Source organism: Bombus vancouverensis, chromosome 11 (assembly GCF_051014615.1).
Source record: "Bombus vancouverensis nearcticus chromosome 11, iyBomVanc1_principal, whole genome shotgun sequence".
Taxonomy (NCBI): Eukaryota; Metazoa; Arthropoda; class Insecta; order Hymenoptera; family Apidae; genus Bombus; species Bombus vancouverensis.
The window spans coordinates 11674442-11702409 of record NC_134921.1 but is presented as its reverse complement, the minus strand read 5'-3'; the positions used below and the strand labels follow the sequence as shown (position 1 = coordinate 11702409).

Sequence of the window (27968 nt, the reverse complement as noted above, 5' to 3'; positions counted from 1 at the left end):
GAATGCAAACTGTGAAGAATACAATTGCAAAGATACTTACATGCTTGACTTTTGAAGTTCTTCCTAGAAAATATGAAGAAATGCAGTTTATGAGAAATCTGTAACAAAACATGAAATATTACAATTCGTTGTTAAACACATAGCATTAATTATGTAAGAAGATAGTAGAAGACAAAATATTACTAAATGATATAAATTATTGAAACGAAATCGAAATGGCAGTACTACGATGTATTATTACCTATTATAATTGATATTATAATCGATTACGATAGGTAATAATAATATATTGGTTCTCGATGCTTTCTCAATGTAGGTATGACCTTGATTGAATACTAATAATCGTCTATTCGCATCCAAAAACAACAAATCGCCCAAATTTTATTAGATTATAAATATAAAATGAACCAAATTAAGATTCTCACCATTTTGAAGCAATAACTTGATGTGGTATATTAAATTTTTCACTTTTATAACGAACTCTTAGAAGCTGCTTCCTTCTTTCAACATAACGCCGCGCGAAATGGTATAATTTTAAATTTTAATTCCTATTTCTGCCACCAGGGCGAAGATAACTCAGATACGTATCATCAGAGAGGAAACTCTCTACCACTCTCCGATATCATGTATACTGTTAAAGAGAAAATTTCCTCTCTGACATTGTATACGTAGTATTGTACACTAATGCCACTCGTTAATCGTTGTTACACTTGCATATTTACTATATGAATGTGCATGCGTTATTAGACAAGGACACAAGGGGTCTCTATGCAGCGTTTTCTTTCTATTCCTATATCGTTTGTTCAGAGCGCTCACTCTATTTTTATATGCCTATGATCCTGTACCATTATCCTGTACCATGTTAGTGATATAAAAATATAGATAATCTGACTGTTTATGCTCTGTCGATAAAATCTGAATGTAAACACAATTATCAAGTTCGCCACTAGTGGCGCATATGTTTGAGAATTCTATGTAAGATAGGAAATCTAACACGCCATTTTAAAGTGCAGTGTCATCAGCGCGCCGTTAAAAGTGAATTAACCGCGTGTAGAGTTTTTAATATATTTATCAAAACAAGGTGTTCGAAATATCAACTATGTCAGGAGGAGCCTTATTTGGAAATAATGCTTCACGCGGAACCCCTAAAAATTTGGTGGAATTTAAAGCGGGGAAAATGACTATGAAGGGAAAGATGGTTTATCCAGATATTCGAAAAGGACAGCTTTACGTTTATCAATCTGATGATTCATTAATGCATTTTTGTTGGAAAGATCGTGTGTCAGGATATGTTGAGGATGTAAAGATATTTTTTATTATCTTTAAAATTCATTACAATTCAAAAATATTTATTATTTGTAAAATTGATATACTTCTTTCAAACTTTGTTTAGATTTCTCTATAATCATCTTATCGATATTCTTTATTTATTTATAGGACCTGATTATTTTTCCTGATGATTGTGAATTTAAACATGTTCCCCAATGTAAAACTGGAAGAGTATACCTCTTACGATTTAAATCATCGAACAAAAAATTCTTTGTTTGGCTTCAGGTAAGATGGGTTTTAATGTTAAATATTAAATCTCACACATTTGTTTATATTTTGTGCGAATTATATTATAGAAAGTTAGTATTTATGAAGGGAATAAAAAAGGTGTAGATTTTTAAAATAACAAAGACAAAATGATTATTTTTTCAATGTTTATAAATTACTTGTTAGGTAATTCTTTAGTTAATAAGGAACTTGTTAAGAAACTTTGCATATTATATATGAAACTTTTATATAAAATATTTTTATGTGTTCATTGCTTTACATTAATACCTTTCTAATGGTATATATGAAGCTTAATATTTATTTACAATTAAAAGAGACCTATCTATAATTGTTATATATGTTCTTATCACTTATACATTTTAAACATGTATTATATTATACAGGGTATTTTGTATACTGGATACGATAGAATATCTCACAAAGAATTAAAATTATCAAAAAAAACGTTTCAATGAAAGTTGCATAACCAATTATCTTTTTGCAGGTTGAGTATTAGAATGGTTCTGTGGTTTTTTAAATGAGACCATATATGCGTTAGTACACTAATCAATTCACTGTAGAATTTTCTATAAAAAGATATTAACCTACCTATGTCAAAAAACTATTTGTTTAGTAGATATTTAAAATTTAATTTGTCATATGAAAGACAAGGAGAGACACAAGACAATATTCTTGTTTATGTTGTTTTTATTTTTCACATGTTACAATGTAAACATAAGATAACCGTTTTGCGTCTTTCCTTGTCTTTCATACGACAAATTACATTTAAAATGTCTGCTAAACTAATAATTTTTTGACATATATAGGTCAACACCTTTTTATAGGGAACACCAAGGTGGATCGATTAGAATATTAAAAAATATATGATTCCATTCAAAAAAATTATGTTGTACCTAAAATCTCCTCCACTATACAATCCGCAAAAAAGTAATTTGCACCATATGATGTCCCTTTTCAACCCAAACATTGTTAAAACATTTTTTTGATAATTTTAATCTCTCGTGAGATATACTACCATTTCCAGTTAAACAAAACACTCTATGTACATATAATAAGTTATGTACAATAATATATGCATGACACATGTAAAATCATCTCATCCAAAATTATTAAATCGGTAATTAATTAGATTAAAAATTATATATTCTTACCTTAGACTTTCGCTCATTACCTCCTGAGGTAGAAATAGATTTCAAATATAAATAAGAATGTAATAATATTTTTATACAAAATATTGTAGAATGTATTATGAAGCAACTAAAATATATAGGTATATCATATAAAATATATATACGTACTTTGTGTAGTCTAGGAAAAGATATAGTAATTCCACAAAAATTGATAAGATATTTTAAAAGTAGTTAATGCTACATGCCTCATTTTTATACAGGATCTTAAAACAGACAAAGATGAAGAATATTGTAGAAAAATTAATGAAGTTCTTAACAATCCACCGACTCCTGGATCACAAAGAAGTGGTAGTACAAATCCAGAAGGAGATCTGCAGAATTTATTAAATAATATGTCACAACAGCAGTTAATGCAATTATTTGGTGGTGTAGGCCAAATTGGTTTAGGTAGTTTATTGGGTACAATGAATAGACCTCAAGGTGTGCAAAGTGCTAGAACATCTACAACAACTGCATCGACTCGAGTTACTACAAGTACTGTAAGACCTGCTACGCAAATAATATCTTCAGCATCGTCTGCTAATGATCCCCCTAAACCTAATAGTAAGCGTACTTATTGTATAGTTTATTATATAATTTGTATAAGTGATTCACGTAAATCTCTGCTTAGGTGATAATAAATCATCATCACGAACATCAGGTACATCAACACCTGCTTCAACAACAACAACAACGACAACAACAACAACAAATACAAATAACAAAATTCAACTTAGTGATCTACAAAACTTTTTATCAGAGATTCCAACACCTACAGGAACAGAATCTGTTGTTCAGGTAATATCTTTTCTCCATATATAGCTTTATATAATATATTTTTTCTACATTTTCAGCTTTTCAACAATATTATTATTGTAAAACTACCTCATTTTCAAAATATTAATATAAATCTATCTAATGTTTAGGTTCTAACAGCTAACAATTTATACCCAGAAATAATAATAATCTAAATTAAATGATGTATAACAATATACATTGGCACTCAATAATATCTTATATAGAATATCTTGTATATCTTTTTTATTTATTATAGCTTTTTTGTTCAATCAACTGAAAGACAACAATCATTGAAACCACAACTTTAGAATAATCTTATACATAAGAAATACACATAAATTAGAATTGGAACATAGAACACGATAGGACAGAAAGCAACAACAAGAAAGAATCTTTATATTCTTTCAAAAATAATAAAAATAATAAATGTGCATTTATAAAGGTAGTCAATTTTATATTATATTGCTGAGACTTGCTGTAATCTCAAAATATATAAGTTTTCATCTTTATTATTTTTTATACTCTTCGTTTTAACGAAAATTGAGATACTCTAATTGGTAACAGTTATAACAAATAGAAGAAAAACAGATATAATAAAGATACAAAATACTAGGGCAACAAAAGGGAGATATGAAAATATTAAATGCTATATGACTATACAAATTTTTTCTACAGAAATATTTGCTGAATAAAATAATATATATTTATGTTTCATTTTCTTTTTCTCTCTTTTTTTTCTCTTTTTATTTCGATTATTTAATGTCGAATCAATCACTTGTATGGGTTATTAACGACTCAAGGGCGAAATCATTTTCTTTGTAAGCAAGAACATATACATTACTTCAGTACAAATATTTAATAAAACCAAATAGATAAATTATCATAACATACTAGTATAACATACTAGTATTTTTAACAGCTTCTTTTTTTCTAACATGCTATATGTTGTTTTCTGTCATACTACATAATTTTATATAGAAAACATTAGAAATATGTTTGTATCCATCTTATTTTGCATGTCGCTAGAATGAATTTTAATCATATAAAAAATTTCATTCTTTTTTTTTAATACAAAAATTTCCCATGTGTAAAGTATGGTTTTATAATAACTTTATATTTGATTTTTGTGTCATTATTTTATTTTACATTTATACATATAGATTAGATAACTTCCACGCAAACAAACGCGCGTGCGCATTGATAATATATATCACACATCTTATCAAACATATATTTCGCATTTTATATTGTATAATTAAATATTTCAATATTGTGCAATTACATTTTGTTCAGTCACAACAATTATTAAACAGTAGTTCACTGTAATATATTATCTGCTTTTTTTATTAATTATATCTTTTCTTTCAGCTGTTATCATTATCAGGAACAGAATGGTATTCTTGATAACATACTTGAAATGATATTTCATTGTTTAATGACTTGAAATTATTTCCTTTCTAACCAGCTCTTCAACGTATATTCTGTTGTGTCATTTTTTGATATCACAAGGTTGATTTAATATAGATTTTTTCGTGGTATAAATTATTAAATTTCAAAGCCAGGTATTAATGGATATTTTATACACTTATTTATCAGAACTAACACATGTGTCAAATAATTACAAATATGATAATTTTTAATTTGTACAAACCAGTATTTATTTTTTCAACACTGATAAATCTTTTGTTATTATAAATTATGATTATGAAATTTTCAGTGTACTAATTAAATTATTGATATTGATATTATTTATAAATCTTAAAAGATAGAAAGTGGTATACTAATTGCGTACACAGTTTTTGTCTATTTAATATTTTTATTTTATTATTTGTATGCTTTGCATTAATTTGCTTAATACTATTATAAGATATGCAAAAGAGAAGATATAATAAACAAACGAATAATATATATTAAATATTATGAATTTTTAATTTTAACTGTGTAACATATTAATTTTTATCATTTCATAGAATCAGTGGTACCACCAATAGTTGAAACGCAGTATAGAGCCAATAAAACTATTACTATAAAATCAAAGGGCAGAGGCATGGTTGTTTCGTTATTTAATATTCTTTTCCACATGAACTTTTCCTGGCTGTCGGAGACTCTCGCTCTGTTGAGTAGTTGGGGAAGTTTCTCTGGGATTATTTGTTGTTTTCGGCCACCTACAGCACAGCTTATTGTCCGGCAGAGGGGAGTAGCAACTGAGCTGACCAATGTCATCCCTGCGGCAATTTCTGCAACGGAAAGCTTGGAGCGTGCAATGAGCCCGCACTTACCACCAGGGGATCACCTGTGTACCACGCTAGTGTCTCCCCAGTTCTCCCAGGCGCTATCAATGTTCTGGTCTGCTTTGCAGTCAGGCCAGGCGGGACCTGTCATCCGTCAATTTGGCTTGGGTCCAGATGCTGTCAATGCTGCAGCCAGTGGAAACATTGAAGAATTCGTCACTGCTCTCGAGTCTGAAGCTAAGAGTGGCCAAGAACAAACGCAGCAAGGACAGGAGGACAAAAATACTAAACAAGCTCCACCAGCACCTAATCCTGATAAGAAAGGTGATGATGATGAAGGATTGGATTTAGATTAAAAATAGAATTTAACAATATTTTCATTTAGAAGATATACAATGTGTATTACATTATAATCGTTTATGTGTAATAAATAATTCCTTAATGAATGATATACTTTGTTATAATATAATGATATTTACATATATCTCTCCTTCTTATTGTAAATATATCAAGTTTTTTAAATTTCAAATCCAATAAAATTTGTATAATAAAACATCAATGAATAAATCAAAATTAAAAATGACCTCCAAATTGAATTTTTTAATTTTGTAATATATTGTATTTAGTTAATATTATTAATATAATGATATATTATTGATACATATTACTAATACATGTAGTTATACTTTTTATGTATATAATTGTTAGCCTTTAAAAAATTTTATATAATCTATTAATATTAATTTATATAATCATCCTGTAGATTCAAATTTTAGCAAATAATTCTTGTCTTTCCAAATTTAATTGGTTATAATAAAATACTATTTTTATATTTGCAATTAATTAACGATATATTGTTTTTCAATTAAGTGTTTTTGAACGAATTATGGATAAATATGAACATCTTAAAGTAAAGTAAGTAAAAGTGAAAAATATAAAATTTCCAAATTATGTACATATTTGTATATAATTTCATATTCTTCAATATTTAATGGCGGGAATATAATTGACCAATAGAAGAACATTGTTTACGACGCACAAACACGTTATTGGCCAACGCGGATAATCGATATAGAAGATTAAACATAGTCATTCTATCATGTTCTGCGTAAAATTGCACAACTTGTGTCAAGAAACAATTGTTATATAAATTCAGTATTTCTACTCGGTTCTTCGAGTATTTAATATAGTTCTCTCTTATTAATATTATATATTAACAAGTTTGTCTCTTATAGTATAAACACTGGCAGAACGCATATAACCTATGTTGCCAGACAGTTGTATAGTTAATTCACAGAATTTCTCATTGGTCTGTCGATTATGACATCATCCAGGAACGGCTCAAAACAAGAAATCATATATTTGAAAGTACTTCTCTATATTTTATTTAAAAATAGCTGTAATTTAAGAAATGGTAAAGTACAAGTATTTCTAGTTACACAAAAGTCGTAATTATATAATTTTTAATGTGTACAATTTTATAATAATGTTGGGTTAAAATAAAATTCATTTTAACGATATTATGATTAAATTAAATATTTTATTGATAGTTTCTTAATTATCCAACTTATACAAAATTTAATGGTCTTTTTTTATTATTTTTCTTATAAAGGATTATATGTTGTTTAATAATGTATAACTAGTTGATAGTTAAAAAATTCTGTATTTATACAATATGACGTATTAAACCAAAGATAAAAAGGATTTAACATTAAATCCTTATTGCATAGACTGTTATTAAACATAATACTATATACAGTTTAATTATATGTAACAAGTAAATAGACTTAAATGCCATCATATGTACATCATTGTTTGTAAACAAGTCCATGAGACAATGATACCTCATTCTATTTACTTGTTACAATCCTGACCACATGAGCATTCGCAATAACTGGTGAATCGAACAAGTAGTGGGGTCTTTCTCGCGGATGTTGATTACTGTTTCGGTGAATGTTGCCGAAAGTTTCCCGGTAAATTAATGAAAAACATACGGCGTTCGTTATGCATAAAATATAAAAGTGCATTGAAATACTTTATAACAAAGATTACTGTACATCAGTATCGGTGTCATTGTAAAATAAGTGCGAGCATTACGATAAAATATTATTGTTTTATGTCTCTACTAACATAACAGAAATGAAGAGAGTGTAGAGTGTATGCGAGTGCATTCAACATACTCACACAATCGGTATATTCGACATGTTCGTGTACAATGGCAACCTTGACACTTGGTGATCGTTTTTGGCGGCTTCGTTCCGTTCTTACTGAAATCGTGTTTGGTAGGATCGCGTCGTGAGTGAAAGCGGCGGTGGCCATTCTGTAAAATCTTGCAGAGTTTGGCAGTATCGAATCAGTAAAATATTTCGCGCTTCGTATTAACGATATTCCGTTATTGTGTTTGTTTTCGTGACTGCAATTTCGTTCGCTTTATAATTCTCGTGTAAACTTTTGTTCTATAAAGAAATACATCATATTACAAACCACACCAAACATTTTATGCATACATTGGAAATTGAGAAAAATAAACAATTAAGGTTAGACAACAGTAAAATTCTAATTAAATAAATTATATTATATTTAAGTGAAATACATGCTTCAAGAAAATTTTATTTGTTTGAAAATTTATATTTATTCATTTTTTCTTATAATATTTTTGTTTGATTGGTTCAACGACCTAATTTTTTTGTTGGACTACCAGTAATGAAAACAAACTATGCTATGTAACTGTATATCAACACGTTGGATATATACGATCATGAATTGTATATACGTGTAAACATATGTGAAGGTTGAATGATTCTTATTTTCAAGTGAACTTAAAGAAAACAATGCATTTTAATCTTACGAGGGAAAAGAAAATGTAATCGATTCGCTAAATTACGCAGAAATTGTTCAAAACAACGGTAGTCTTTTTCCTCAATTTTCAGATAGAAAAACTTAAACAATGTTAACAAAAGTTTTGAACTATTCCATGTACGAAAATATTTCTATAAAATAGTTACTTATCTATTCCTTAATTGCGTATTAAATACCAAATGTAGTTTATGCGTACATTCTTCGTATATTTTTTTTATAAATATGTTCGTATATAGCTGCATGCATACAAAACATTAATGTTTAAAAGCTACTTATTGTAGCGTATAAACCATAGTTATTGAAATTTGCTGTAGATTTCAAGCACGATATAGTTTTACGGCACAATTTCTGTATATGTACATGTTTTCTTGTTTTGAAAATGTGCATTTATCGAAAATAATACAAAAAGTTAATTTTATATAACATGTATTTTTCACGTAGATAATTAATTATTGTCATGCATAATAAATTATTATTATATTATATTTCATCACGGAAGATGTGTCTTTTATAGTGCTATATATAAAACTGTTACACAGTGCATAGACACTACCGTGAAGTTTCTATATAAAAAAATAATGTTTATGTGAATTCGATAACAGTGTTTATCTATTCCGCATATTATAAATTGAATACTACTTCTATAAAACAGGTGAGTTTTTAAATTTCTTATACGTACATTTAATCGTATACGTATTTAAACATACGCGTGCGACGTAGTAACGTTTTTATAACTATAAACATTCATGAAAAAGACTTTAATTTGTAAATAAATTTGTAAAGTTTTATATTAAATAGTTTAAGAATTAAAATCAATCTTAGTATTACAAAATAATACAATATCATGAATTAAAATTATAAATTATCAATAAATATAAAAATAATTTCTTTTTATTTATAATATAATCCCAGTTACAACTAAAACTATATGATCATTAAAATATTAAATTCTCAGATTTAATAATTCATCAATTATAAGCAATTACAAAATAAAACCATAGTAAATCATAGTAAATCCATAGTAAATCATAATGATTTATGACATTGTTTGTAACTTATATTAAATATTACAATGATATTTTGTCCATTTTTTTATTATTAAATATTAGATAACTTTTATTACATTGGAGATACAGATTATTTAATGTTCACTAAAATTACAAAAATACAATTATGAAAGCTTTGTATAAGCATTAATCTGATAGGTTGCATGATCAAAGCACAAAAGATTACATACATAAAAGTAATTAATTAATGCTTTATAATAGAAAATAATGCAACTACTAAATAAATGTTTCAAGTAATTGAAAGTACTTCGATATAACATTATATATTCTAATTTATTGTAATATAATGTTATATTGTTTCACATTTACATGTTATATAGGACATATAGAAAATTTTATTATTATAATATAATGTTAATAAAATGTATTTGATGCCTTCTTTATGAATATAAATTACGATATTTGAAACGACACTGTAAATTTATTCTACAGGTTTCAGTGTAATAAATCTAGAAAGAATGAATGCAACTAAAAATGTTCCTGCTACAAAGCAGGCAACAAAGATATACCATGTTTCTTCATCAAATACATCTGTAAAAGCTGGAACCTGATTATAGAGGGTATCAATAAGTTTCATATTATAATTTTTGCTATTTGAAGTATGACTTGCCATTTTAGAAATGAATTATCGTATAAAACTCAAAAATTCTGAGAACTGTAGAATTCAGATACCTTTCTTAAAGTATTTTCAGGAGGAAGAAAATTAAGCAATTAATCTGTATTGTTAAGAATTCCTAATGTGCTTTTTTGCAGACTTTCATATAAACAATTGTTTTATATTTAAATGCTTAACAAAAATATCAAAATATAATTTTTAATAAATATATTATGATTAAGACTTTTATGAATTGACAATGTAGGTTTAATTTTCACTGTTATCCCACAAATAAAGTGAAATATGAAAACTGGACTGTTTTAAATAAATGGTAAAATTGATTCTGACATTTATTCTTTGAAGATTTTATTTTTTAACTTATACTTATATTTATATTCAATTTTTTCTTTAATGCCTCATAATCAAATTAAATTGCCAATAAATTTATAAGAATAGTCCTCTACGTTTGCTTCCTGGCTTAATTCTAAATGCTTTCTTCTTTTTCCTTTTTAACTGTGTGTCCTCAACTCCAGCTTCAGATTCACGTGGAGCCAAAGGTGTGATATGTTTGTTGTAAAGTTCCAAAATATTTAAAGATGTCAAGTTTTTACCTTTGCATACTATTTTATCACCAGATACTAAAAGATACAGATGCTAGGATATAACATCAAATTTGTTTTAAACAGATTTTATAAAATTTAATTGTAATTTTAGTTACTGTAATTTAACATTGGTGAATTTATTCCACTTTTAGATAAACTTGTAAATTTTTTAATCTATATCTTTATTTTAAAAACAAAAGCGATATAAACTATTAATCTTATTTTTCTTAAGTAAAAAAATATTGTGATACTCACATAAATTGAATGTAATTATGGGTTCAGATAAATTAGAGACAACGCATGGTTTCACCATACAACGTGGATTTGTTGCAATAATCTTTGGAGTTGTAATTTGAAATAAAAAATCTCTGCAAATACAATATATGTTTGTTATAATATGTAATATTAGATCACTAAATGCATATTCTCCTTTAAGTCTATCTTTATATTTACAATTATGTTCATGCAATAGTTTAATAAGATAGCTTCTTTCTATCGTTTATCATTTTAGTTTTGAAAATTCTTGCATTATCTTTTAATTTGCTTGTTTATAATATTTTCAGGAAAAATGGCACAAATGAAACAACAACTACCACTTCAAATGCCAGATTTAAGTAGTCTTCGCATAACTACAGCTGTTTCCATGCTTGGTAAAGCATATGGATGTGGACAGTGTAGTGGTGAGTTTTTATTTTTCTAATTATAGAAGTAGAAACTTTTTAAAATAAAAGCAAGCATATATTTTGTGATAAATTTACATTTCAACAAGACTATTAAAATAAATTTTTATTAAAAATTGTAGTTATCGAGAATCTCATAAAGCAAAAAATTAATTACACAAAGTAGAACAATATTTTAAGTAGATATAATATAGTTAAATGGGGGAAGCATAGATATTTATATATTATTCCATTATTTAAAAAATGAAATTTTGTCCTCCAATAGTTAATATTCAAATATTCAATAGTCTATCAACGATATAAAAAAGTATAACAATTAATAATAAATCAAATAAGTTTTATCGTCACCTTTAATAGTTCCGTAATATCTTAGCTGGAACACCCTGTATAACGCGTATGAAAATCGACTGTACCTTTTCAAATGTGTATAATAAGAAATTACATCACACGTTTGTTAATATTCAATTCCAATATTTGACAGGCTACTTAATTTTCATATTATGCTTTTATTATATTATTGTAGCAACTTAATCATCAACGTTTTCTAAAAATACTGACATCGTCTGCTAGTTACTAGAAACTTCACGTTACACATGCGCAGGATATTGACGTCATTAAACTAACCAAACCTCTTATGAAGAGAAATGAAACATAATCGTTATTGGGGCAATATTTTTAATCTCGAAAAAAATATTTTCTTATGATAATAATATTCAAAACTTCCGCTGCATCTTTTAAATAAAAAGAGGGAATCGAGTACTATGTATTAACAAGCCATACTATAAAAAGTATAGTATAGTAGATAAAATATTATAGATAAAAAGAATTTATAACTAACTACAGATTGTATACTGTTTATTGTAAATTCAAGATAAGAATGCTATGTACTATGATCAAATTCCAGTGAAAGATATATAAGAAACAAAATTTTATTGAACTAACCTTGCCTCCAAAGCATTATCATGAAAGGGATCAAACTTTATGTCGATTGATTTAACTGGTTTTAAAGTTAAATTTCTCAAGTGCTTCGCAATTGCAGATATTACTCCGGCAGAACGGGTACGAGTTCCATTGAAAGGAATCGACATTTCGGAAATCAAGCACGCAATCGCGTGTAGTATTATCACTAATAGTTACAATTCTAGGGGAAATAGTTTTGAACGCAGTGCGGCCAATATAATCAAAATTTATTTATCATTAGATTATAAGACAATTATAAAGTAAAATAATATGTTAAAATAAGTCGAGATATAGAAAACAAATTTTATACTGTTTTATATTGTTCGAGGTATTACATTTTTTAGCATTTTCGAAACACTGATGGAAATGTTACTAACATCCTATCTATTATTGATGTTGCATAAATTTCTTACATACTATATGTATATAATTTTATAATATCTGTTAACATGTTTCTATTCAGACGTGAAAAATTTAAATAATTTAAAAAAGAATGATGACGCCAAGAACTATTAACTATCGTTTTATTATCTATGCGCTGATTGGTTGAGATAAGATCAATCGGAATCAAGTTGGTGGCAGCCATTGCAAGAGGCAGTCTTGTTCGCAGTGTGTATTTTGGAGAAGTGTGTTGTGTGGTCTGTGGGTTTTGTGTTGAATTTTTTACTTATTTATTAGTGGTTATCTCGTATTTTTCATCGTCAGCATAAAAAATGTATCCCGTAGGGCAGCGTGAGTATTATAATGTGTTTATTTTTTTTTATAACATTTCAAAATATTCTAAAATAGCCTTTTCTGCATTTCTAAGCAAGAACAGAATTTCATTACTTGACTAAATCTGATCCTTTGTTCCTGTTTGATTACCTCAAAATGATGAGAATTCTTTTAATTCAAGCACGTGCTAACAAAATTCACCGTAGCGATAAGTTAAAGTTTAAGGAATCGAGGAAAATTTAAAATATGACCTCGAATGAACCTCGTTCAACAGGCACAATGTGTCGTCACTCTGATCCGTCAATGTACGGATAACGTATGAGTGCATATGTGTATGCATCTAATACTGATGGTTTTTTGTTATTTATAGTATTTTTAATGTATTATTTTAAGTATAATAATCCCAATGAAAAATGAAGGCTTTCCAATTTTTTGTATTGGTATAGACACGCTTTTAAACTTAACTATTATTGTGTTATTGATATCTTCGATTTTATTATTTTATAAAACATTCATAAATAATTTCTATGTGCATATTTGTAGTTTCTGTTATGCTATTTCCTCCTTGATTAACATTATATTTTTAGCTTATAGTATAACTTGTTTAATTCAACTAATCTATTCAACTAAATAGTATAACAAGAAAGAAGTCAATAATATAATATTGAACTAAAATATTCTATACTGATATTCAAAAATAAATAAAATTCATTGTAATTTTTTCTTAGATTATTACTTTTTGTTGATATATATATATCTTTTTTTCTTTAATATATCAATTACAAGTCTCTATATATATTAAATTATTATGGTGACTTGACTATGCGTTATATAAAATATCACTTGTAATTATCATTTGCTTATAATTATTATGTAAAAAATATAAGTATATATGTAATAAATAACTAGAACAGAGAATTGAGGGAAGATCTTGAAGAAGGTGTTACCAAATTAATTGTTTTATTAATTGTTTGTTAAATCAATTTTTATAATTTAATTATAATACAGGAATATAGTTATAACAGATATTGCTATAGCAAAATATTTATTGTAGTATATATATATCATATTATACTTAACTATTGCTTTTTATATTTTGAGAACTATGTAGTATATCTTTATGTTTTTCAATTATTTTGTTACATGTATTTGTAAGGATAAATATATAGAAATAATTATTCATATATGCATTTACATGCATTAGATATATATGAAAAATATATTAGTTTACTACATTATTTCAGCTCCTCCACCTGGACCCACAACAAGTTCTTCTGTTGGTGCATCTGGAGCAACTGGCAGTAGTGTTGTAGCTCCAGGTTCTTTAGGACTTGTTTCCACACAACAAACACACACTCCTCCTCAACCTCCTGAACTGCCAAGTAAGTTTTTAAAAACTATTTCATATACAATAAAAAAGTATATATGGCACTGGCATGATAGTATACATATTTTATAATAATTTTGCTTTTAATTACTCAATAATATATGAATTTGGTTTCCTGTTACTAATTTTCCATACTTCTTGTTATAAAATTAAAACCATTCATTAAATTGTTATGTAAAATTTCTTTAAAATGTAATATTTTTATTAAATGCATGATATAAAAATTGGTAACAATATAATTCTTGAAAAAAAAAGCTATATAATTGTGAGAAAATTTATAACGTATGTATATTAAAATCTGTACAGATAATAATCTAAAAAATATTCAAATAAATCCCTCAGCTGACATTTTATATAAAAAATATTTTCATATTTTCAATGGAAATGAAAATAAGATACTTAAGTCATACATACTACAGGATTAACAAGTCAATAACAGTTATGTATTTTGTTTTGTAAATAATTTAAAATATATATTTGCAGTGTTTTCATGTCCTCGAAGACCAAACATAGGACGTGAAGGCAGACAAATTACCTTAAGAGCTAATCACTTCCAAATAACAATGCCACGTGGTTATGTGCACCATTATGATATTAATATCCAACCTGATAAATGTCCTCGTAAAGTTAATAGGGAAATAATAGAAACAATGGTTCATGCATATAGTAAAATATTTGGAACTCTTAAACCCGTATTCGATGGCAGAAATAATTTATATACAAGGGACCCCTTGCCTATCGGTACGGACAAAATAGAATTAGAAGTAAGTACAATGCATAATAAAATATATATACAGACTTCTTTTTTAAGATTTATTTTCTAATAATACATACACTTTTTAGGTAACACTGCCTGGTGAAGGTAAAGATAGAGTTTTTAGAGTGGTGATAAAGTGGCTGGCTCAAGTTTCACTGTTTGCTTTAGAAGAAGCTTTAGAAGGGCGTACAAGACAAATCCCATATGACGCTATACTTGCTTTAGATGTTGTAATGAGGCATTTACCATCTATGACATATACTCCAGTAGGTAGATCATTCTTTAGTACACCAGATGGATATTACCATCCATTAGGTGGTGGTAGAGAAGTTTGGTTTGGTTTTCATCAATCTGTTAGGCCATCCCAATGGAAAATGATGCTAAACATTGATGGTAAATATATAAATTATAATAAAATATAAAATAAATGTTGTATTCACTTCTTATGTGCATGTTACTTACTTTACAGTTTCTGCAACTGCATTTTATAAAGCACAACCTGTTATAGAATTTATGTGTGAAGTATTAGACATTCGAGACATAGGTGATCAAAAGAGACCCTTAACAGATTCTCAGCGAGTTAAATTTACCAAAGAAATTAAAGGACTTAAAATTGAAATCACACATTGTGGGACAATGAGGCGAAAATATAGAGTGTGTAATGTTACGCGTAAACCTGCTCAAATGCAATCGTAAGTATACATAAAAGCAATTTGTAATGTTATTTTAAAAACATATAACATTTATGAAAATTTTAGATTCCCGTTACAATTAGAAAATGGACAAACAGTCGAGTGCACGGTTGCAAAATATTTCTTAGACAAATATAAAATGAAATTGCGACACCCATATCTTCCATGCCTTCAAGTTGGACAAGAACATAAACATACATATTTGCCACTTGAGGTTTGTTGATTCTAGTATTTAGATCTCTTTTTGATCCTTAAAGTTATGTCTTTTTTCCAAGGAATATAGTGTAATATAATATAATCTTGAAGTATCATTTATATGTATTGTTAGGTCTGTAATATTGTTGCTGGGCAACGTTGTATCAAGAAATTGACTGATATGCAGACTTCTACTATGATAAAAGCTACAGCCCGGTCTGCTCCAGATCGTGAACGAGAAATAAATAACTTAGTTAGAAGAGCTGACTTTAATAATGATTCATATGTTCAAGAATTTGGTTTGACGATATCAAACAATATGATGGAAGTTAGGGGTCGTGTTTTGCCTCCACCCAAGCTACAGTATGGAGGGCGCGTAAGTTCCCTCAGTGGACAGGTGAGAAACTTCCAACTCAATCAGTCAGGTCTAGCCAAATCACACATTTGCAGAGGCTCTTGTATTATTTTTGGTAGAAATATATTTTTTGCAGTGCTGTATACTATAATGTTATTAATTATAATGTATTTTTCCCATTTGAAGATACATGAATAATATTCTTGCAATCATGATTTAGTTTAAAATTTTTGTTTTAGAATAGCTTAAGCTTTTTTCTGAGATTTATACATTTTTTTTTTTATTAAAACAAAAATCTTAATAAATACGACTTTATATAATAGAATGAGATTTTTTCTAAGATAATAATACATTTGGCCTGAAACTTTTTTATTTCAAATACATTGAAAAATTAATTAAACGAAAAGTTGTCAAATGAATGCATCGGTTCTAGACCTGGTTGGTTTTGATATATGAACTGTCACTGTAATGGAAATAAATTATTTTTATAAAATCAACAAGAATAGTCCAGTAATAATTTCAAATATTATTTCATCCAACAAAGAAAAAAATTCATTCCTTTATATATAATTTGCATTACATTTGCAGTTCATTATCACTATATACTGTCTGATGCTATCAGTTTTGTTCCATGCAATAGTGAAATGAAGTGGGTTGTTATTTATTTTGATTTTTTGTTGTAATTCTTCAAAATTTTTATTTGTGTTATTTTATAATTACTGTTTATATGATTTTTGTGGTAAGAAGAGATAAATATAGGAGAGTAATGATTGCATGGATTGTATAGAAACACTGGTGCATCTTGTTTATTTGTTATGATTCAAAGTATTCATTGTAATATTTAATGATATATTTCATCTTATTTTTTTCCTGTTTAAAGACGAAGCAGCAGGCTATACCTAATGGTGGTGTTTGGGATATGCGAGGCAAGCAATTTTTCACAGGTGTGGAAATTAGAGTTTGGGCAATTGCTTGTTTCGCTCCACAAAGAACTGTACGCGATGATTCAATACGTAATTTTATAGCACAATTACAAAGAATAAGCAATGATGCTGGGATGCCAATTATTGGGCAACCATGTTTTTGTAAATATGCTACTGGGCCAGATCAAGTAGAGCCCATGTTTAGATATCTAAAAGCGACATTTTCATCATTACAACTTGTTTGTGTTATATTACCTGGAAAAACACCTGTATATGGTAAGTATATGTATATATATATTATATTATATATCATATATTAATTTTATCATTATTATTAATATATATATAGTAATTATATATATATTATATTTTGTTAGTAGCTAGTATAATGTGATGAAAAGTTTATATAATTTTATAATGTAGTAAATTAATCGTATATAGTACAATAAATAACATTGGAGGTTGTTACAACGTAAAATGTATGTTTTGCATTATGTGAGATTCTACAGTATCAATAACATATTAGTCTACATATGTTACCTACTCTGCTTACAGCTGAAGTCAAAAGAGTAGGAGATACATTATTGGGTATGGCAACGCAGTGTGTACAAGCAAAAAATGTAAATAAAACGTCACCACAGACGTTGTCGAATTTATGTTTGAAAATTAATGTAAAATTAGGTGGTATTAATAGTATTCTAGTACCCACTATCAGACCGAAAGTGTTTGATGAACCTGTTATATTTTTTGGAGCTGATGTGACTCATCCTCCTGCTGGAGATAATAAAAAGCCTAGCATAGCGGCAGTAGTTGCTAGTATGGATGCTCATCCATCTCGGTACGCAGCTACTGTTAGAGTTCAACAACATAGGCAAGAAATTATTCAGGAACTTAGTTCAATGGTGAGGTAAGTAAATTGTTATAATTTTTAAATAATACAAGTTTATTTACGTTTTAAGCTCTTATAGAATGTTCATATAAAAAATATTATATTAAGTAAACAAATATTTTGAGCACATTGAATTTTTACTTCTTTCCATATACATATAAATACAAAACATATTCTGTAAATACGTTTTGCCATATATTATTTTTAATTAATAACGGCGAAATATTTCTTTTTAAGGGAACTCCTTCTTATGTTCTATAAAAGCACTGGTGGATATAAACCACTTAGGATAATTCTTTATCGCGATGGTGTCTCAGAAGGTCAATTTCTTCATGTTTTACAACACGAGTTAACTGCCATTCGAGAAGCTTGTATTAAACTTGAAGCTGAGTATAGACCTGGAATAACATTTGTTGTAGTCCAGAAGAGACATCACACTCGCCTATTTTGTTCGGAAAAAAGAGATCAAAGTGGTAAAAGCGGGAATATACCAGCTGGTACAACAGTTGATGTCTGTATAACGCATCCAACTGAATTTGACTTCTATTTATGTAGTCACCAAGGCATCCAGGTAAACTTTAAAACTCTTGATCAATTCTGTTTCTTTGTTTGTTTCATTTGACCTAGATATTACATTTATTTATATTTATTGTAGGGCACGTCTCGACCATCACATTATCATGTTTTATGGGATGATAATCGTTTTGAAAGTGATGAATTACAGTCTCTAACGTATCAATTATGTCACACGTATGTCAGATGTACGAGATCTGTTAGTATACCTGCACCAGCATATTATGCTCATCTCGTAGCATTCCGAGCCAGATATCATTTGGTAGAAAAAGAGCATGATAGGTACATAAAATTTTATATTGATATTATATAAAATCTTCTTTTTAAGCTAAAGCAAAGTATTAATTTGCTGCATTAAAAGATGATAATATAAAATTAAACATGCCAACTGTTTTAAGACGTAGTATATAGTTAAAGATTTTGAAAATAATAAATTAATCACATATGTGTTACCATTCGTTATCAACATGAATCTTCATCTTTGAATTTCAGTGGAGAAGGATCTCATCAATCTGGCTGTAGCGAAGACAGAACACCAGGTGCAATGGCAAGAGCTATCACAGTTCATGCAAACACAAAGCGGGTTATGTACTTTGCATAATTCTTCTTTGAATTTTTCTTAGACACATAAGCAAAATAGTAAAAATAATAAAAATGATACCATAAAATGATAATGATCATCATATCTTGCACGTTGATATTTTTAGACTGCTTGAAATGCTGGACAATCTTCTTGAGTGGTCAACTTTTTTGCTTACTTTTATAATCAAATAAATCTGCCTAATACCTAAAAATATGTCGAACAATTTTATATTAAGCTTTCTTTTTCTTGTTTTTTTTTTTATTTAATATATTGTCGACTAGGTTTTGGACAGATTTTTTAACACGTTAGGAAGTAGGTATTAAACGAGGTGCTTTTAGTTAATCATGTTTTAGATTGTTGCAGCTTGACTGTCGGATAGTTTCGCGATAAAAACCACATGAACGAATAATTTAAGAATCCGTGCTGCCGTGGATATTACGCTTATTTCTTTTTTTTTTTTTTTTTTTTAGAGGTTGAATTTCCTCTAGCATTTGTATGATGCAAAAACATCGTATTACAACATAAATTCACGATTGTATAAATCGCTTCTGCAAGACTGTTATCTTGTTGTTTATATATAGTTGTCATTTGTATCAGTCATTTTTTGTAAAAAGGAAAAATAAAAAAGATGTGGACTTTCAAGTCACACTCACGACTATAAAATATTGGCATGTAAAGTCTATTTTGCTTCAGCATATTCGTTATTATGCTTATGAGACTATGTTCTTTACAAATAACATACTTATCATATCTATCATATTTATCATAAGCATTAAAAAATTTGGCCACATCAAGCAATGATTTGTCAATAGAGAGATACAAATAAATAAAATTTGTAAATGTTAATTGTGAAGGTCTCCAAATCAATGGCCAAAATCTGTTAAGAATTTTTAATAAAATTCAAAGTTGTGGCAAATTGATAAAACATAGTGTTATGTAATATGTTTAGTCTCGTAAAGAACATTGTGCCACATTTGCTAAATAATATCTTTTGTATGACTTAAACTTGAATGAAACTAAATCTAATGTCATTTTTGGGATTGTTTAGAATATCTAAAAGATTGACCTATATACAAACACAGATCAAGAATTTCTCATGTGACTAAGAAAAACTTCAAATGAATGATATGTAATTAAGAATTGTTCTTCATAATAATAAGTAGAATGAAATATGGTTTGATCATTGAATTATAATTATGTAAAAGAATAGTATGTTACACATACAAACAATTTAACGTTATCAACTGAAAATCCAGAGACACATATTTTATTCTTCTTTTTTTTAGTTGCACAAACATTATTCTTTGTATATGGAGCGAAAATTATTGCGTAGCTTGAACTGTGGTAGTACTTTATTCATATCGACGAAGGTAAACGAATACCTTCTATCTGTATGTTTGAAATATGAAACATCTCTTCAAGCAAGGCAAGTACTTTTAAATGAAACCTATATGGCATTAGATCTTGGCTGATAATGATTCTCTATTGACACGGGAAATGACTTGATTAAGAATAGAATAAGGTAATTTAATAAATACAAAGTTATTCAGAATATAACAAGAAATTATTAGGATAAGCTTTATGTTATTTATCGTGTAATGCGAGTTTTAAGGTCCTCAAGTTTTTATTTCAAAGAATTCATCATTCATGATTCATATGCAAATGGAACTATGTAAATGGAACAATAATCTTAATCGAAACAATAATTGTGTTAAGAGCCTTGTAAGTAACTACAATGTAGAGGCAATAGATAGGACAATGAAGCGTATAAGTATATATTGACGTGCCCCACAAATCGTTTATTATATATCGTTAGAATCATTAATACACTAGTAAAATTTTTGATAATTTTCGTTGTTTTAAATATAATAACACAGGTAATTCTTTAAAATGATAATTTAATTTTATTTAACACAGAGCAGTATTAATAACATTTAAACATCATATCATTGCACGACGAGGCAAATTATAAAATTGTGGAACTTGTTAAAGGTTTTTAACAAATATCCGTGATAGAGTTCTACAAATTTTATTTAATGTAGGAGCCAATTTATAAATAGACAATAAATGCAAAAATTCTACTCTAACGTTTGGTATTTTAATAGAGATCTCAAAACACAACAGGAGAAAGATCATTCCGAAAATATTAATTATTGGAATTGCAATTTTAGCACGTGAAATTTGTAGAACTTTGTGCATTAATGATTCTAATTTTAGATTTACAAGCGATACAATGTTAATATTATCTCGGAAAGTATGAAAAGGACCTTAATCTATCGATAATATTTATTCTAATTATAAATTTAAGTCTATGCCGTAGGTTATCACTTGTAATCATAATGTTTAATGCCTAGCTTTTGACTTTATGACAGATTAGGTAATTTGTTAAATATGATTTGATTATGAGTAAAGGTCTGAATATAATCTTTGAACGTTCACAACGATAGTTCAGTGGTTGAATCAGTTCCAAGCAATTAAAGGCAGCAGGTAAACAGAAGCAAATAATATAATCAGTATAGAAAGTAAAAGAGAAGTTACGAGTTCTGACTAATGGAAAGAAAATAAATTTATTATTCTCACGGGTGTGAAAATACCAAAATGTAGAACATGAAAAGTTTAAATATTAATGAATTACGAATCGATTTGAATCGTAATAAGGCCATATGGATCTAGATTACATTTAAGTCAATTTAAGTGCTACAAAATGTTGCAGTGTAAATATAATCGGTGCGCAAGTAAATACCAAAATTGACATCGATGAAGTAAAAGATCAAAAGTAAAGCATTCATCAATTATGTAGTTTAAAGTAAAGTATTCGTCATTTTATTATTCACATTTCGTATCTCGATCTAAGCAATCCTCTCTAACGAGATTCTTTTCTTATGGGCTTGCGCTGACATTTGATATTTTCCTGCGCCCGATCAAGAATTAGCCTCCATTTGTAAATATACCTCAGTAATTTATCAATACATCACTATCCCATTTAGTAAATAATGCTCGGCGGCCAACAGGTGGAACGTTAAGAACGATTTTTGTCATTCTTATTTTAACAAGATGAATTCACGTATTAGTTATACATTGCTTATCGATCTTTTACATCTGATATAAAAAAGAATGTTACATTTGAATAAATAATATTTCGATCAAAATTCAATTTTGATAACGTACATGAATTTACGCAGCATGTTGTAAATTTGCACTTACAAGAAATCACGAGGCAATTTAGAAAAGACAGACAGGTTTATTAAATGATCTTTACTTAGTATATAATAAAATAACCGAGTCTATTCACAAAACAAGAATTTACTTCCTATCACGAGTCCCGAATATTTTAAGATAAGGCAAATAATTTATATTTGTATACCTACAATATATATATGTGTACATATATATATGCGTATATATGTATATACATCTACGTATACATATATATATGCATATGTGAAGATTAACTGTACTGCATTTGTTAACAAATGCCATGTGCAAAGAATAGATATGAATTATACAACACCACCAGGAGTAAGGTGACGATAAATATCCTTGTATTTCGAAGAGCTTTACAGGTTACATCGCAATCAATTGTATTTGCAAGTGATCGATTTTCGTGATCTATTATCATGACTTTCGTGATTTCGTATATATAATTAATAAGCTGTATCGTCTTTGAAAGAGATATGTCTTTATCTTGTTCTCAAAAGATCATCGTAATCGTCAGTGTTTTTAAGTGGCGTTCAACGATAAACTTAATAAAAATTAAGCAAGTTCGATTCCGATAAATTATGAATTATTGATACCATTGAATGTTTATCAAATCATTTTAGAATATAGATATTAATTCGTTATCGATCCCACTGTACCATTATCTCTGCACAAAATCATGTAGGTAAATTGTGATTCTTTCTTTTAGCCTTTGTAACTGGCAAAGCGCCACCAAAGACCTTGACGTTGTAATATTATGATTTTCAACAAATATTACGTAGGTTTACGATAAAGGGAAAAATTGTATTAACGAGATTAGTACGATGTTAAACGGATATTGGTCAACTTCCAGGAAATGCAAATAATTCGACTTGTAATACTTGTAAAAAAATACTTGTAATGTCTTAAGGAAATAGAAATTAGGGTATATAGTGACGAAGAGAGATATTAGTACGGACAATACAGAACTGTGTATAAATAATGAAAAACTATTATCTCGTTTTTAGAACGTTTCTAAATTAAATATTTTACCAACTTTTTATCTTACTTGAATGTCTTGAGTGATCATACGGTTATCAAAAACAGTAGAATGTACATTGGTAACTATTTGCACCGAAGCAAGAATGTATATTAGTACTTTTATGGTTTTACATAGTAAATTGTTAAATTAGTTTGCTTTTATATTTTATGTTATATACGTAACTTTTTTTTTATTGTTTCTTAAACCGTATCAAACATCGGATGTATTTTATAAATAATTATCTACCGTATTAATTACATGTATTATCAGATCGTTCTTGAGACTACGTGTCATTGTTTTAAACGTGATTGTACTATTGTTTTAGTCTTTTTCTCTAATTTAAATCAAACATATTTGGTAATGTTTAGATTCGTAACGTTGAAAATAAGAATTCTCTTTTAAATCTCATTCTTTTATGTTTCTATATACGATATATTTCCAAACATAGTCCAAGAAGTGGCCTGTTCATCGCTATATACTTACATAAAGAAAGAAACAAGAGAATCGATAGCTTCGTATAATACACGAAGAAGTTGTATAATATTTTTCCAATACTTTTTGTTTGCTTTTCCTACGAGGTTCCAACCACTAGCCGTTATCCTTTTCTTTGTGAAAATGTTAAAACTTTATCATAGCATAAGTTTACTTCGCTTAAGCACTCAAAAAACATACACGTGTGAAGGTGCTTAGGGGTATAAATGACAAAAAAATATTAGCTTTAAGAATGCCAGCAACCTGAACAAATTCAGTGATGTCGTTCCCAATGAATTTTATGATTCATCATAATATAGTATCGTAGTTTTAGGGTTGTCTAATTAAATCCGTTTTAAAATGCGAATATGAGTATCGCATGAATAACCATATTGAAATAAGGGGGTAACCGAGTAACAATGATGATTAATGACAATGATAATAATTAGCCGACTGTAAAAGTAACGCTTTATAGGCTAAGCTAACTTGTATAATTTCTTGTTGAGCGTGCTCTGATTTCTTGTCTACACGCGCTTCTTCATCAGTGATCTCAGAGGATGTTTGCGCACCTTCTATTACGTTGCTATGTGTTTAAGCACGAGCTCTCTTTAACCCTTTCGTACCAGTGAGCTCGAGCACCTTAATTACTGTAAGGAAAGGTTTATGCAAATTTGTGATTTCAAAGTAATGTAAATTGCAATTAAATACGTTTGCCGTTTGTAGGAAGCCTCTCGGACGACTTTAATTCTATCGTTACAAGAATATCGATAGTTTGCAAATTCCTTTAATTGCATCAGCGATCAATCTTTCACATCCACGCTTAATATTATCATCGATCGTATGGATGGAAAACTGATTTCTGGAAATTTCATGAGATTTGTTAATTTTTTAACTTCGATGAAAGTTAATTCAACCATTTTAATTAAAAGTACGTTTAATTAACAAATTTTCTCTTACGAGTTTCGATTATCGAAAAAGGATTGTTCTTCTTTAATGATATTTCAAAAAATCGATATTTACGTATCACAAACATTTGCACATTCACATAAACATATAACAAATACAAGAGATTCTTTTGCAAGCTAAAGGCTTTCTTTTTTGCAAGCTTTACATATAATGTGATCTATCGACTAAAATGAAAATAGCATTTATTATCGTGTCAATCCAGTCTAGTGATTTGTTGTAATCGATGAACGTTTTATACATATAATTTTCAATGAGGAACTAATTTTGTAAGCTGACTAGAAGCAGCGTCTTTGACCACTACTCTATTAACTACATCTATATAGCGGGTGAAAAATTGTGCGAGGAAACATTAAGATTACGAATGAATAAATCGGAAGAGTGTAAAAGTAGCGACGTTGAGTGCATCTAAACTACAATTGGCTGTCTCGAAGGGTATCGTCGACCAGTAAACAATGTAAATAGAAGAAATAAAAAGATGGTAAAGGCGACGCGATGGTCGAAACTTTGAATCGTCAAAGTCCACGATAAATGCCAATTGTAACGAAGACGTGACATCAACCGCTTATTTTCGAAGCTTTTATTTAAAATTTTTATCGGCTAACATTTTATGCGAACTATTTTAGTTTTTATTTTTTTTTTTTTTATTTTTTTTAATATTAAGAGTGTGAAAGCGAGGGAAACGTTCGAATACTACTGTACCTGTTGGATTTTGAAAAAAAAAAGATACAAATCCAAAAAGAAATAATCGAAATGTTTATTTGCAAAAAATTACACTTCTCAAAGGCTTTATTTATATGGAAGATTTTTTTATAGAAGTAATTTTTGGGTTTTGTATCGTTTTAAATATATGTTATGTACGTTTACTGGTATGTTTATTTTTTGCGTTCTAAACAATACGAACTTTCGCAAATTACAGATAGATAATTTTGTAATAGCAGGTGCTTGTTTAGTTTTTTAATCGAATTTAGAATTAAATAATGGGTTTTGGAACGATGGACATTATTATTTTATCATTTGAAATTGTTATTTATTTTCACTCAAGTTTGCTCGTAAACTTTCCAGAATATGATACGTTACGCGATCAGGACGCTAAGCGTATGGCTTATTTATACACGTTTTGAGGACGATTTAAAAAAAGAAGAAGAAAACATAAAATACGCGTCATCGAAATAATTGTGACATTATTAGAACAACGTCGTCCGTCCTACAAACTGCCTTGTTCAACTAAATTCGACGTCCCACTGGATAGAAAAAATTGTATAAATCTTCCTTATATCTACAAGTGCCTGGCGCTTTATCTGCGCGTATTCGACGTGGCAAGTAATAAGTTTGAATTTATTAATGCGAATACAGATTTTTCAAATTTTAAAGAGCGTGAAAGAGCACGGAAGAAAGATAGAGAACCTCGAAATAAAAAGAGTGAAAGGGAGAGAAAGAGAAAATGCGAGAACGAGAGTGAAACGTGTAATACATGTATGTGAAAACAAAAAATCTAAGAAACCGAGGTGACCATTTTCTGAGTTTCGTAGTTGGACATCCAACCTTCACGTACAATAAAAATTTACATATTGCACAATACAACTATTACGTATTCCAGTTTCTATATAATATGTATGTAACGTGTTGTGTGAGTTGCATATTATTATATAATATAATGACGCATCTCGTTAGCCCTCTACAATCCAGGTAAGGTTCGAGCAAGGAACCTTAGGAAAAATTTGTTTGTTTCCGAGACTACTGTAAATATCGTTGTAACATATACCACTGTGCAATTATCGTTCTAAACATACATATTATAAAATAGGACGATTCTTTCGAATAAATGTTCGTATTATGGGTATTACTATAATTAAGAATAAGACGGTATGTAGAAGGTTTTAAAAATATTTAATTAGATTTTAAAGGTGTGCGCAGTTTCGCTTCACGGCAGTCGAGCTAGAAAAATTGATGTAATCTTTCCCGAATGCTTCTTTTTGTAGTTTTAAGTCTTTAAAGTTTTGTATAAGCCGAGTATATACGGAAGCGTTCAGAAATGACTTTATACAAAAATTTGAAAACGTTGGCTCGTGAATCCCCAAGTACATGTATGTGTGTATAACAAATTCCTTAATATATAATATAATGATCATCGTTGAAACATAGTTGACCGTCTGGTAAGTTTTCGGAGATACATATTTCTAAGTAAAATAGACAAGTTTAAAGAATAGAAACTCAAGGTCATTTCGGACATTCCTTCTGTCGTATAATTTTTAAAGATGTCGACTCAACGACGAAGCATTTGTGGTTTTACGATTTTACGTTCGTGTATAAATGTACACTCTATATATTTTTATCATTCTATACTTTTAGACTCGCTAGACAATTTTAGGAATCATTGTTCGGATCTATTTTGTCAGAAACACGAGTCACACGAAATGTACGGAAGTTATAGAGAATTGTAGAGGGTTCGGATACGTGTAATATGAAATAGCTGTATTATGACATGGATTCTAGCACCAATAAAACAATCTGAAATTAATTTTTTGCACTTGAACTTTCTTATGTCTTTTTTCTTTTTTGTCATTTTACAGTAGAATAGTTACTTAAAATGGTTACATCTATTTCATTTCTCGGTCGTTTTGTCGGTTACGATCAAATTGTTGCTTCGTATTTACATTTAGAAAATCTGAATTTGCAGTTTTCGGAGGAATGAAAAAATAAATATCTTCGCGGTCGTTCATGATTAC

General features: G+C 28.4%; 4 protein-coding genes across 7 annotated transcripts; 2 read left to right on the top strand and 2 right to left on the bottom strand.

Annotated features, from left to right (window-relative positions):
• The first annotated feature begins 984 nt into the window (after positions 1-984).
• On the top strand, positions 985-6204 carry Rpn13 (regulatory particle non-ATPase 13). Of its 2 annotated transcripts, none has more exons than XM_033329966.2 (5): positions 985-1300; positions 1438-1554; positions 2948-3290; positions 3358-3524; positions 5884-6204. In XM_033329966.2, the coding sequence occupies exons 1-5, from the start codon at positions 1100-1102 to the stop codon at positions 6109-6111; spliced, it is 1056 nt and encodes a 351-aa protein (XP_033185857.2). In that variant the 5' UTR covers positions 985-1099; the 3' UTR covers positions 6112-6204. The 2 variants fall into 2 exon arrangements, with proteins under 2 accessions (XP_033185857.2, XP_033185856.2); XM_033329965.2 differs by having other exon boundaries at positions 5716-6204.
• A 2615-nt stretch (positions 6205-8819) lies between these two features.
• Positions 8820-27760, top strand: AGO1 (protein argonaute-1). 3 transcript variants are annotated; one of them, XM_033329843.2, is made up of 13 exons: positions 8820-9266; positions 11442-11558; positions 14477-14614; positions 15103-15383; positions 15463-15769; positions 15846-16068; positions 16135-16282; positions 16397-16639; positions 17499-17817; positions 18097-18448; positions 18668-19001; positions 19086-19285; positions 19496-27760. In XM_033329843.2, exons 2-13 carry the CDS (start codon positions 11447-11449, stop codon positions 19602-19604), a joined length of 2766 nt encoding a protein of 921 aa, XP_033185734.1. In that variant the 5' UTR covers positions 8820-9266; positions 11442-11446; the 3' UTR covers positions 19605-27760. The 3 variants fall into 3 exon arrangements, with proteins under 3 accessions (XP_033185734.1, XP_033185732.1, XP_076478634.1); XM_033329841.2 differs by having other exon boundaries at positions 8821-9266; positions 16397-16660; XM_076622519.1 differs by lacking the exons at positions 8820-9266; positions 11442-11558 and adding an exon at positions 13048-13250 and having other exon boundaries at positions 16397-16660.
• LOC117154668 (uncharacterized) lies at positions 9693-10468 on the bottom strand. The gene has a single exon (XM_033329845.2). The coding sequence runs from the start codon at positions 10292-10294 to the stop codon at positions 10103-10105; it is 192 nt and encodes a 63-aa protein (XP_033185736.1). The 5' UTR covers positions 10295-10468; the 3' UTR covers positions 9693-10102.
• mRpL53 (mitochondrial ribosomal protein L53) lies at positions 10618-12703 on the bottom strand. Its single transcript, XM_033329844.2, has 3 exons — positions 12501-12703; positions 11134-11246; positions 10618-10914 (listed from the first exon to the last, which is right to left on the bottom strand). The coding sequence occupies exons 1-3, from the start codon at positions 12644-12646 to the stop codon at positions 10721-10723; spliced, it is 453 nt and encodes a 150-aa protein (XP_033185735.1). The 5' UTR covers positions 12647-12703; the 3' UTR covers positions 10618-10720.
• Positions 27761-27968: the final 208 nt, after the last annotated feature.